At 37.6% G+C, this 13,596-nt stretch overlaps 1 protein-coding gene across 1 annotated transcript in view; it reads left to right on the forward strand.

The window, feature by feature from the left end:
- Window positions 1-13,596, forward strand: part of dcc (DCC netrin 1 receptor) — a 248,505-nt gene that overhangs the window by 170,544 nt on the left and 64,365 nt on the right. The window contains exons 15-17 of the mRNA XM_068335320.1: window positions 3,051-3,245; window positions 6,112-6,207; window positions 11,642-11,814. Coding sequence (XP_068191421.1) covers window positions 3,051-3,245; window positions 6,112-6,207; window positions 11,642-11,814 — 464 coding nt within the window. The remainder of the gene's footprint in view (window positions 1-3,050; window positions 3,246-6,111; window positions 6,208-11,641; window positions 11,815-13,596) is intronic.

A 13,596-nucleotide genomic window follows, 5' to 3' on the forward strand; every position in this document is an offset into this window, starting at 1 on the left:
AAAATCACTAGCGAACAGTATCAGTAAAGGTTTTTATGTCACAATCCAAGCCTGAATCCCATAGATGGAAAATAATTTGAATGTGTATTATTTTATTTATTTGTCAACTACAATCATCATGTTAGCTTTGAAGCTAACTGTGTGCCCCCGTATCGAAGGAAGGTGCGCAAGATCAATACATGTTATGCCCCATGATCAATAAAATCAATCAGGTCACATTCTTTAAATAGAGGTGTGTATACATGACCATCGTCTTACAGCTTCCATCGATGTGTTCAGTGAGGAGAATGCTGATATGATGATAACTAAAAATTAGATATTTGATTTGTTATTCCCCTTAAATGTTCTCTTTAAAAAAATAAATAAAAAAACAGCAACATTATTATTTTAAAAAAAAAATCTATCAGAGTTTAATCTTCTGGCTTTCATCAAAGATTACAGTTGATGCTATTGAAAAATGAGAAAAGTATGTGGCGCACCACCAACTTCATTGAATATGAGTTCATTTGACTGTTTTGATTGAACTGGGAACATAGATTTGTTACAGACGCACACACACACACACACACACACACACACACACACACACACACACACACACACACACACACACACACACACACACACAAACTGCTATTAGAAGAAGGATTGGCAGCATATTATTTTGCTGGAAATTGTAAACACGTCAAATTAGATTTGAACACATGAAGCCTCATCTCAGCACAGAATAATGAAAGCAGAGTCCCATTAAACGCAGCGATGTGGGGTTGCTTTGGATTTAGTTTCAGCTTTAGAATGTTTTCTAGCCTTTGCCGTAACAATATCACTCCAGCAGGACCAGAGAACCCAGTGTCACAGGTGTGTTGTATCATGACAGTCTTAACAGTGATTTTCAGGAAACGGTCTAAACAGAACAATCCAGAAATCCAGCAAAACTTTCTGACTGTTTTCTGTTTCCATTGTCCTGTTAGTGGATCTTGCTGAGGCTCTCAGTCAGTAGAAGCATGACCTGAGAGACAAGGAATAGCAGAAGCAGTTATCTCTGTTGTCTGTTTCATGGATGTAACTGTGGAATTGCGCTGGTAGCTCTCTGAGGCGTTTCCCTGCATTTCATTTGACACTGTCAATGAAAGTGAGTTTGTTCATACATATACATACAGCGGTACCTCCACTTACAGTGGTACCTCTACTTACGAAAATAATTGGTTCTGGAAGAAATTTCGTAAGTAGAAAATTTCATAAGTAGAGACGCATTTTCCATGCAAATGCCCTAATCCGTCCCAAGACCACCAAAATTCAGACATAAATGTTCTATAAAGCATAAAAATGCATCAAAACATGTAACAAATGCATGTTACGATTAGATTATTACACGATAAATGAGAGTTGTGCATAACGTAAAAAACAGAATAGAGTAAAGAATAAAATTGATGGTCATTTACCTTTTAACTGCTGTCCTCGTTGTTTTTTGCCCTCTTTGGTTCATGCCCTCTTGCCCCACCATGAACAACAGAGTGAATTCCAGTCCTCCTTCTGAACTTCTCCAACCACCCACGCGACGCCTTAAACTCCTTAAACTTCCTTTAGTTTTAATAACGTGGTGATTGTAGATGCATCACGGCCATATTCTTTGGAGAGATCAACCAAACGCATCCCTTTCTCATGCTCTTCTATTATGTCTTGCTTTGTTTGTACGGACAAAAAAACTCTTTTCTTCGTCTTTTCTTTTCCTCTTTTCTCCGTCACTTTCTAGGGGTCCATAGTGAATACTCTAAAAGTTAATATATTTACGTAAAACTATCAGAACACCTCACGGGTCGAGGGCCGAATGACGAGGACGCTGCATAGACACCTATCTAGCTCCACACAGATAGATAGATAGATAGATAGATAGATAGATAGATAGATAGATAGATAGATAGATAGATAGATAGATAGATAGATAGATAGATAGATAGATAGATAGATAGATAGATAGATAGATAGATAGATAGATAGATAGATAGATACTTTATTAATCCCGGAGGAAATTGCATATATCCACTGCTCAGGCATTACATAACAAATAATACTGGAGGTCCCTCTTAGCCAATGGGATGCCAGGATGCAAGGTAATAGCCAATGGCAGAGCAGCTATGAGAATGTTGTGTTCAGGAACCTGTGGGAGCTGTGAGTATCAGCCCATCCTGTATTTTTACCTTTCATAAGTTGAAATTTCTTTCATAACTAGAGACGATATTTTCCTGCTAAGAAATTTCGTAAGTAGAAAATTTCGTAAGTAGAGACATTCGTAAGTAGAGACATTCGTAAGTAGAGGTACCACTGTAGATACGTTAAAATCCTTCAGTCATGTAACACTTCATTGTTGTTTTGATTGACAGGTAGATCAGAATTCAAGGCCTCAGTTTAAAAAAATATGAAATACATGGACCTTGTGATCCACTCACCATCTTGCTTGGACAATGAACAACGATGAAAAACACTGTCCTCAAAATGAGTTGCATCAAAATGGTAATAAAAACTAAAACTATAGACTTAATTTGCATAGCTCCTTGATTTCTTTACATACAAATGGAGACTGCAAAGTAACTGGCAGCGCCTGACGTTGGTACGCCAGTAGTTTCTAGCAGAATGATTAAAAACTAACCTCAGGCTGGAGGATGTCCTGTTCAGCAGGAAGCTGCTCGGTTTAAAAACAAGCACATCTTTACTAACTGTGTTTCCAGATTTGGACAGAGGAAGACCCAAATCTCATTTCAATGGATTATCACTCAATAAAGTTCTATGAGGCGTCTCCCCTGAGGACCAAGAGCACATTAAACTGATCTAATCTGATGCTGAGGAATAACACAAAGTGTCAGGGCTTATTAGGGCTTAATACACAGTTAACAGGGTTAGCATCAGTTAGCTCAATTGCTATAAGTACCTTCTACTGCTGCTGCTGACTGGCTTGGCCTTCAAACCTTTGATGGTAGAGTCAGGGCTTGTGGTACTTCTCCTCCTGATGTGTTCTTCTCACATCTGTCATGTCATCTGTTGTGTTTCTCAAGAGAGTCAGGTTCCGGATCAGCCCAGCTCTTTGCACGTCAGGCCGCTGCCCAACAGCATCATCATGTCCTGGACTCCACCCCTCAGCCCAAACATCCTTGTCCGGGGTTACATCATTGGATACGGAGTGGGGAGCCCCTACGCTGAGACCATCCGAGTAGACAGCAAACAGAGATATTACTCCATCGAAAACCTGGGTGAGGATGTGATCTGAGTGTGTTGTTTCCACTCTTTCTGCTACGGTCGCCTTGTCAGCTATATAAACAAATTAAAAGTTACACAATTTGAAAATTATTACATAATCATTTAAGCAACATATGGGAGGAAATAAAAGTTATTTTTAATTTTTTAGGCTAGTGGGTTTAAAATCTTTGTGTTCACTTAGATAGCAATGCTATTTCATTATGAATTACAATTTTTAGAGAAGTCATCTCTAAGATGCTTCGGCTCGATAATAATGACTCCAGTTTTATAACTGTTCAACAGTAAGAAATTGTGAAACATCCACGATTTAATATCCCTTAGACAGGTTTCTAATTAGTTGGTCAGATTGTCTTAATTGTTTAAATATAATTACACATTGTCTACATAGCAACGGAAATTAATGTTATGTATGTAATGTTATATAATTCTTCCCAATGGTAGCATATATAAATTAAACAGAATTGGCCCCAGAACAGACCCTTGAGGTACTCCACAGGTGAGTCTCTCGATGTGAAGATTTATTATTTACATAGACAAACTGAAATCGGTCCGATAGATATGACCTAAACCAGTCTAGTGCTGAGTTTTTATCCCCACTTCCTCTTCCAATCTCCTTAAAAGAATATTCTAAGTAAATTTAACTGCTTGGGCCATTATGGAGTGATTTACATATATCTTTAAACTTCCTTTTTACAATCTGGTGGGGAAAATTCTGATCTTGATAAGATCTCTAATGAATGGGAAGTGTAGCAGGAGAACATATCTAACTTGATGAAGCACCAAATATATCAAAAGAAGACATCTGAAGCAAATATTTTCACAAGTCTTTATGGAGATTTCAACCCTCCCTGAACAGCAAAACTTTAATTTACAACTGCATTCAATTCTGTAAAATACAACATCTCCATTTAGGCCTTTTAACTTCACATGTACATTTAGCAGTTGAAATATTTGGAGCTTCTTGGGTCATACAGTTGACTGTCTGTTCAAAATCCCATCGATGACGAAGATTAAAAAAAAAAAAGCTATCCATCTTGTTTGCAATTTTATCAAATTGTTGCTTCATTATAATTAAGTTGCTCGGCTTAAGTCAAGTGTGCAGATTAAAAACCGTTTTTCCAGTAATTTTCAGGTCTTTATCCAGTTCCCATCATGTGGTGACTTATTTCCTATTCTATTATGTCCTATCAGCTTCAAAATGTGTCATCATTTTTAAGGTTTCACATTTCTGCAATATTAAACCAATATTAAATCTTGTAATTCAACAGAAATGCAGCTGTTCCTCCGACAAAGTGCAAATATTGACATAGTGCTCCTTTGTTGCATTAATTTGTTACGAAGATGGAATCTCCATTTAATTACAATCAATAATTTAAAGGAATTTAATAAGAAAACAGCTTCAGGTGTAAATCTAATTTTCAAAAGGTTGAAAATAGAGAGAGAACGTCTTCCCTTGGGATCACAGCGAGCCATTTGCATGCCGAAAAGAAAATAACAAATTGGATGATTTTTTTTTTTTTTATGCGCGGATGAAAATTCCCATCTCAGGTCTCATTATGGAAGAGTAATGAAAAAAAACAAAAAACATCCAGCCGTAATGTCGCACACACACACGGGAGCGAGTGCACATATGTACACGACATTTATAATTCATAGCGATCATTAATTCATTTGAAGCATCCAGGGACCCGAGTGGGTGTGTTTTTTTTTTTTTTTAACTGATGCATGGATTTGATGGTACATGGAGAGAACATGCAACAGCATCTCATAGCAAGTGACAACTTGTGGCACGATGAGCCCCTGGTAGTCAGCTCATATGCCTGGAGTCATCACTTCAACTGTTAGCAGCAAATCAGGACAGAGGAAAGATCCACATCATTTAATGTGGCATGACAGAGCATAAAAGGTCAAAGTGTCTAAAAGGAAATAGGTCAAAAATGTGCTTTGACCAAAAACTACATTTCCCACAATGCAGTAATTCAACCCATTTTAACTCCGACAAAAAACGTTGTGAACATAGTTAACGCCCTTACTTGTGTTTGATGTTATTTTTATTGATTGATAGTTTGATCCTTGATTGATGGAGTTCTGTGGGTTTAATAACCTGATAAATTAAAAGGATTTATGTTAGAACAGAGAAACAAACACACTTTTTTCTGTGTAACTGATGTTTGTAACTTGAATAAGTAATACATTTAGAGTTATTGAAACATTAAGGAGTAGTTACATTTACTTTACATTTATTTTACATCACATTTAGTTACACTTATTAGTTATTGAGGACAGTTTGACCCCCCTGATCTAGATCATTAAATGTGCATGAAAATGCATCATACTTCATTACTGACTACCAAAATTGTGTTGAGACCACTGTTACTGTTAAATGTGAAAACTTGTGACTGCTGCACCAGGTCCACTACTAACGAAGTTGTCCAGTCACACACCACTCCTCACCAAACACACAGCTGTGGGTGTGTTTGGTGAGTGAAAAGTTCCTGGGGTTGAAAGAACAGAAACTCTAGCCTGGTCCCCTTATATCGGAGTGCTTACAAAGAGAGCAATATGTTTTGTGTGTATTATTATTATTTTTTTTTTATTTATCCCTTGTAACTAAAAAGGCCTGCAAAACTTTTTTCAATGCGATTCAAATTGTAATGTGCATGTCTGGTTAACTGAACGAGAGAAGTCCACTGGTCACATGAGACACTGGGCTGATCCTTTGAGAACGTATAAATAAAATGCCATTGATGTATAAAGAAGCGGAGGAATTAAACCCATTATTATTCAGTTGTACGTCTTGAAATGAAAATGAAAATGTGTTGTTTGCTTGACCTCTCTGTCTCTTCCTGTCTCTGTCAGAACCGAGCTCACACTACGTGATTTCCCTGAAGGCGTTCAACAACGCTGGGGAGGGAGTTCCTCTGTATGAGAGCGCAGTCACGCGATCTCTGACAGGTACAATAACACACAAACAGCACACATATATAATAATGTTTCACACGTTATGAACATGATGCTCGTGTCCCAGCCAACTAATAAAGCGAAAGTAATAAAATGAAATAATGAGTTTATCCATTCAGCCATGTGGTCAGCATGTGGTTAGCAGTGGGAGCAACAGATGAACTTTAGCCAATAGCAGTGATTGTAACAGTTAGTGTTGGCTAAGTTCTGAGGAAAATACATATTAAATATTTTTCCAACAAGTAGAATAAATTGTTAATGTTAACACCAGCAGTCAATCTTGTAGCTATCATGACTGAAGCAGCACTATAATGACCCTGTATGCTAGTATTATTATCTTAGAGGGCATCCGTGGTACAACTTAGCCATTAGAAAGTCTATTCCCAGTGTGTGTGTGTGTGTGTGTGTGTGTGTGTGTGTGTGTGTGTGTGTGTGTGTGTGTGTGTGTGTGTGTGTGTGTGTGTGTGTGTGTGTGTGAGTGAGGGAGACTCATTAGATTTTTCCTGCAGACTTCAGGTTGTAGAAGTGAGATAAATGAAACACATCAAAATCTCAGCCAAGTTTCATCTTATGAATTAAACAGCCGACCCCCCACCCCCCACCCCCCCACCATTCACCCCCACCTGCTTACGCAGCAGCCTGCAGCTGACATAAATCCTTTATTGCCCACATAAAATACTGCTTTCCTGGTTTTTCCATCGTGATGATATGATGATAGTCACACAGCTCACAGAATCTGGACCTCACAGCGTGTTGGTGAAACTTTTGAAAGGCACTTTGTTCTTGTTATGTTTGATTGGGATTATTGTTTTAAGAGGAAAGGACAGCGTAGTTAGCTGAAAGAAGAAGAGAGAGAGGAGATGAAGTTGGACTTTGGAACCAAGTTGGAGGGCCAAAGCAAGGAAGAGGGAGAGATTTCCTAAACAGGAAGGAAAAATATCAAAAGAGACCGGAAGGAAGCAGGAGAGAAGACATGTGTTAGGATAGGAAGAAGATATGACACCAGGGAGCAGAAAATGTAATTACTAGTTTAACAATCCTGCAGTAGATTGTTGTTAGTTCAACCATTTGTTTTGCATAATGAAGTATTTATTTACTTATTAAATTACTTATTAAATTTCTTTTTTTTGCTGTGGCAACCCATGAAGGGAAAAGCCAAAAGGAAAAGAAGACGTACAGCATTTTCTGCACTATGAGGCGCACCTAAAAGCTATTAATTTTCTCAAAAACCAACAATGCACCTTATAATCCAGTGTGCCTTATATATGAAAAAAAGGTTTAAAATAGCCAATTCATTGAAGGTGCACCTTATAATCCAGTGTTTCTTATAATCCAGTGCACCCGCTATATGGAAAAAGTTTTACAATAGGTCATTCATTGAAGGTGTGCCTTATAATCCAGTGCACCTTATAGTCTGGAAAATACTCAATAATGAAAACACGGGACGTGATGTTCCTCATTTTTTGCTTCACAGCTAAAATGATCGATAATTTTCATTATTTTATATGTATTATTTACAGTATTATATATATAGTATTATATATAGTTCATTATTATATATAGTTTACATTTTTGCTCAGATTCAACCACCTTTGAGAAACACAGCAAAACACAAGACAGACTCCTCCACACACTTTACAGTGTTAACACATCTCAATGTGAGGAGGTCATGCTCAAGCAAATTTAAGGTGCTATATTTATCCCACTGGGGGGTATTCTCTCTGCTTGTTACCCACCGCTCGTGGGCAGTGGGTGGCCCACATGGCTGGGCTTCAGTATCTTGTTCAAATATATTTCTACGTAGACTATAGAAGCTGGGGATCAAAAGTCAATGTGTAAACACATCTGGAGCACATTATATATTCATAGACACATCTGGATGATGATGACAAAACGTCACAGTGTATGTAGACCTGGAAATGTTTATTAACATGTCTGTAGAACTATTTGAACCCGTCTGGAGGTCTGTAGACATCCTCAGATGTCCATAGCTCTAGTGAAACATAGAGATGTAGTTTGATAGTCAGGAGTTGATCGGCTGAGACCCTGAGGCCCGAGACAGTAACTAAACCATTACCGTTCTGACAAGGTCATGTGTGACTGACAAACACACACATTACATCACGACAGGACACGCTAAATTCTCCGTTGCTTCACGGCGGCGGGCTGCAGGACAGGCTTTTTTTACTAGAGCTTTAAAAGATGACTTGTTAACGGTGGGATCTTCGTTAATATACTGCCTCGTCCTCGTCTCGCCTCGCCTCGCCACCCACACACTGCAGAGACTGGAGTGATCCTCATCCTCGCAACACACAACGTTTTATTCAATGAAGTGGAGGACCATAGAGAGACAGAAAGACAGAGAGAGAAGGGAGATGGGGATGAGAGTCGGAAAAGAGATGAGTGGAGGAAGTGCAAATAATGAGCCTGAGCTGGAAAAAGGTATTGCAATGAGAAATAAAGCAAATAGAACAAGTGATGGAGTGTGAGAGTAAGAAAGGGTGGAGTGAGATGTGCAGAAAATGTGCAATAATGGGCAAAAAGTGAGCAGATGGAGGATGAATAGAGTAAAGAAATAATTTAGGGGAAGGTCGCCATGGACGATTGGTGGGTATCCACCAAGGGTGTTCAGATTTAACACAATCCTGTATGACCAGTGTAACCACAACACCCCTTTCCCATCAATCTCTCTGAAGCGGAAAGTCAATACCAGGATATTTTCCACACTGAAAGGGGTTTAAATCACATAAAAACAGCAGCTATTTTTTACAGCGGTGATGCCAGTCACACAGGATGTTGTCTTCACTTCCTGTTCAACTAGGACCTCCTTTGCATCGTCTAATCTTTCATTTAGATCAATAAACGGTATTTTCCAAACTAACTTAGCTGACCTTTGACAGCATGGATGACATCATGAAAAAAATCTGAAATTGAAAATGACATCTGAAATATTACAATCCCTTGTGCGCGATAAACCCATTAAAAAAACAAATAAGCTGACAGGCATCATTTTACAAATGATGTAGTTTTTGGTTTTGGTAACTAGATTTACATCCTCATTGCAAACATGATAATCTGATAAACTGTGGTCGCATTCAAAGGTGTCACCCTCAAACCGAAACATGATGTAGTTTTGTACTCGTCTCCCTGCCTCATGTGACAAGTTAGGAATAATAATAAACTGATAAATTAGAAGTGATTATAATAATAATAATAATAATAATAATAAGATGTTAAGTTTAAAAGGCTGTTATTTGAAGATTTATAATAAGATGACCATTTAGTTAAGAGAAATGAAATATAATAAGAACATGTTTTAAAAAATGGGATAAAAACATTAAAAACTCACAAATATGTTTAAGAAGGGTTAAAAAGTTCAAACGCTAAAAGTCTAATTAATTCATTGTTTATTTTGTTTGTCATTGTTAAAAGTCAAGACGTATCGATGTTATCGTTGTTCATCAATCAGTGCTGTCTTGATCCGATTGTCTGAGATTGATTGCTTTACTCTTGATGTGTATTCCGGAGATTCGCGGCACTTTTTCCCGTACGGCAGTTAAGACGTTGCTGACTGGAAATATCTCTCGTCACATTTGTGATTATTTCGCCCCCCTGATTGAAGGGTGTAACACTTAGACCTCTAAAATCCTGCTGCTGTTCCAACATAACCACAAAGCTGAAGCCTTTTTTTTTAGTTTGTTTTATGTTTCGTTCTTTCTTTTTTTTTCCTTTGCATGTCTGGCTTCTTTTCCATGTGTGCTTGGCACAAGAGTAGGTTAGCAACGTACTGCTACTGAAAAATCAGTCCAAATGTAATTTATTGCTATCAATAAGCACAACATTGGATGCAGTTGAATAATAATAATAATGATAAATGTAATAAATCTGAGTAAGTGTTAATCCAGAGCTAATGAGGATAAACAGCAAACATTTTCATCATTTGATCACTTGGAAGTCAAAGATTAGAGATCCCTAAACCTCCCAATCAATTCACCCGCTTTCAATGTATATATCATCCCATAGGAGGAAACATTCCAGCCCTTCAGGTCAGAATTGTGTCAGCACCCAACGGAGAGTGTTTTCATGCAAAAAATAGATGTTAGAGGCAGAAAAGCCAGTTTGGAAACATGGGACTCCAAATTGATGCGTTTTTTTAACCTTAGACTCTAGAAACAAATTCAAGATTTCTTTACATCATTAGTATTTTAGATTCAGGCAGTCTACTTATGTGTTCTATTTACAGTATATTAGTCTTTCTATTAGGTTGTGGCATCTCTTCTAAACTTTATTCAACCTGTTTTCAACCTGATTGTGCAGCTTTGCTAAGTTCAAACCTGAGGTTTTTATTGATTTATTTATTTTTAACTGTGTCAGTTACTATATTTTCTCATTTCTATCAGCAGATCAGAGAACTGGAATCAAATGAGCATTTTTTTCTTTACTCTGCTTGTCTCTACTCATCCCAGCTTTCTGTTAGCATCTCTTTCATCTTTTGCTGCCTTTACTTTTTTTAGACCAAATTAGAACATTTTAACAACTTGTTCACATCCTTGTTAATGTGGTCCACAAAACTTGAACTTGTCCTTTATTTTTCAGTTCCTAAATCTACTCTAATTGCTTGAAAGCACATGAAGGCAGCGTCTGGATCAACACACAGTGATTTCATTTGTCAAAATATGTTTAGACCATCATTATGCATATGAAAAAAAAATCAAATATACATGAGTAAATAAGGTTGTTTTTGGTTCAATAAATGAAGCACCATTTATTTCTTGTAAGGTCTGTGTCCACAGAGAACTTCTGACAATGCACTGAGGTGCACTGGAGCGGGTTTGTGCCTTGGTAAAAAATAAAACAAACAGGAAAAACAATTATGCATCAGATTTAACATTGGCTAAGTAATTAGCCCAGTGCTATATTAATACAAGGATGGTGAAAATAACAAAAAACAAACAACTTTTAGGTGTTTTGGGTGATCATTTGCGTTTCATTCTTTAAGTCCTGCCCCTCTATGGACCCAAATGTCTGCCTCAGTTTACAAAGATCTTTATCCTGCTGTCTTCTTACTCTTGGTATTTTTTCCTCTCTTTTCTCTCCTATGTTTCATTTACTCATCCATCCATCCACTCTTCCTTTCCTTATTTCCTTTGACTGCCTGCTGCATTGTCACCTCCAAACTTGCATGTGATGTTTTTGAATGCTTTTGTTACCATGTGTGTATGCATACAAACACACAACCTGTTTTAATATATGTGTCACTCCTGTTTCATGCATACATGTTCACTGTCACATCCATTGCATTATATGAATTCATTAAAATATCCCCCAACCACCTGGTTACTGGTAATACCACAATCACTCCCAGACCCCATAGATCCATCTGAGGATGACCTCTTCCTCTTTGATAAATACCCCACTCCCATGCCAGACACCAGTACTCCCATGATACCCCCAGTGGGGGTCCAAGCCGTGGCTCTGTCTTCAGACTCGGTCCGTGTCTCCTGGGCTGACAACTCCATGAGCAAGAACCAGAAGACGTCTGAGGTCCGGTACTACTCTGTCAAGTGGAAGACCAGTTACTCCACCAGTGGGAAGTACAAGGTAAATATTCCAACGTACCTTTTCCATACCATTAATGCAATGTGGTATATTTTTTCTGACAGATTTGCAGATGTGACTTGGACATTAGTATGCCAAATATTATCTCCTAGAATTTACTTATTCATTGATAAAGATATGAATAAAGCATCCCAATAATTTGCATTCATGTAAGCATTTTTAAATAATAAAAATACTACTTGTGCTATGCTGTACGGAAAGACATATAAAGCAGAAGCACACTATAGCACTTTGTAGTACTGCTATCCATACAGTAACTCAGAACATTGCTCCACAGTGAATCTCAGTGTTCTCCACAATGCTATGAGAGGTTGGTTTACAATGCATTATATAAATACAAAATACTGATATTACATTACAAATATTGTCATTGTCATTACACACACACACACACACACACACACACACACACACACACACACACACACACACACACACACACACACACACACACACACACACACACACACACACACACACACACACACACATGCACACAGTGCTTGAACTGTTATTCACTTCTAGCATTGTAATTATATGATCTCTCTTACTCACTCTTTCTTCCTCTCCCTCTCTTTGTATGGATGATAGATGTGTTACAACCTAACCACTCTTCATTTTGCCTTCAAATGTGTTTAGAAAAGATAAACACATTTGCACCAAGACTACTGTGGTGTATGGTATGGATATTATACATAAAGTTTTATATTTAGAATTGCCACTGAATGTGACACTTGTGACACCCTTGAAATTATTTTTAATAGACCTGACCACATTACTTTGATCTTAACTTTGACCATAAATCCTAGACTACTAATTTCCCTGCGGGGATTATAATCAGTATATAAAATTAAAAAATAAATTAAAAAATCCAGTGCCTCACGGCTTCAGTGATACTGGACATCCTCATCAACCTTAAACTTAAAAGTGAACTCTTTCACTTATAGTTTAAAAAACTTGTTATGACTGAGGAACAGTTTGAGTTTTAGATTTCATGATTGACGTGAGACATATTTATATTAACTTAAGACTTAACTTGAGACCGGACTTGAACTTATATATCTTATTTTTACAGTCAACAAGGGACTTACCTGTTTTAATCAGAGAATTGACTCTGACTAAAATGTTTTGTCGACTGTCTGACAAGATTTTTCTGAAAGTTACGTATCTTAACTGAGGCTTGACGGCAAGTTGCACACCTTGACTTGACAAAACCTGCCTTAACTTGAGACTTGCCTTGCAAAATAATGGTTTGGGTCTGCATAAGACCCGATCTATTCAGTCCAATGACCTGTAAATGTCACCTTGTTTACGTAGTTAAGGTAGCTGTTGCAAGCTTCCCCTGTGAGTTTCACTGGCCAGAACATCACGATTACAGCAATTACCTTATTTTTGTTTTGTGGATTTGCCTCACATCACACCAGGCCCTTCAGGACATGCCAGCTAAGTTCAGTTAGGTTCATGTTGAGGAAACTATGGCCGGATATAGAGATAGTTTCAGAAATTTCCCACAGAAATCTCATAATAAATCAAATTATTGCTTTTGTGCAAGCAAATTCATTTACTTCTCTTTCGCTCAATGTAGACAAGAGAAAATAAATATGAAAATAATCACCACACAGGTAGTGCATCCACTGTACTGTTTTAAAGAAAAATAAATATTCTTCTATTTATCCTGTGTTGACTCAAATCAATAGCATACCGTAGACCTACTTTGGAAGTAGCAATGCCTTGGCATCTTGGCAATAAGAAATAGAACCAAAC

The sequence above is a fragment of the Antennarius striatus genome, chromosome 15, assembly GCF_040054535.1.
Source record: "Antennarius striatus isolate MH-2024 chromosome 15, ASM4005453v1, whole genome shotgun sequence".
Classification (NCBI taxonomy): Eukaryota; Metazoa; Chordata; class Actinopteri; order Lophiiformes; family Antennariidae; genus Antennarius; species Antennarius striatus.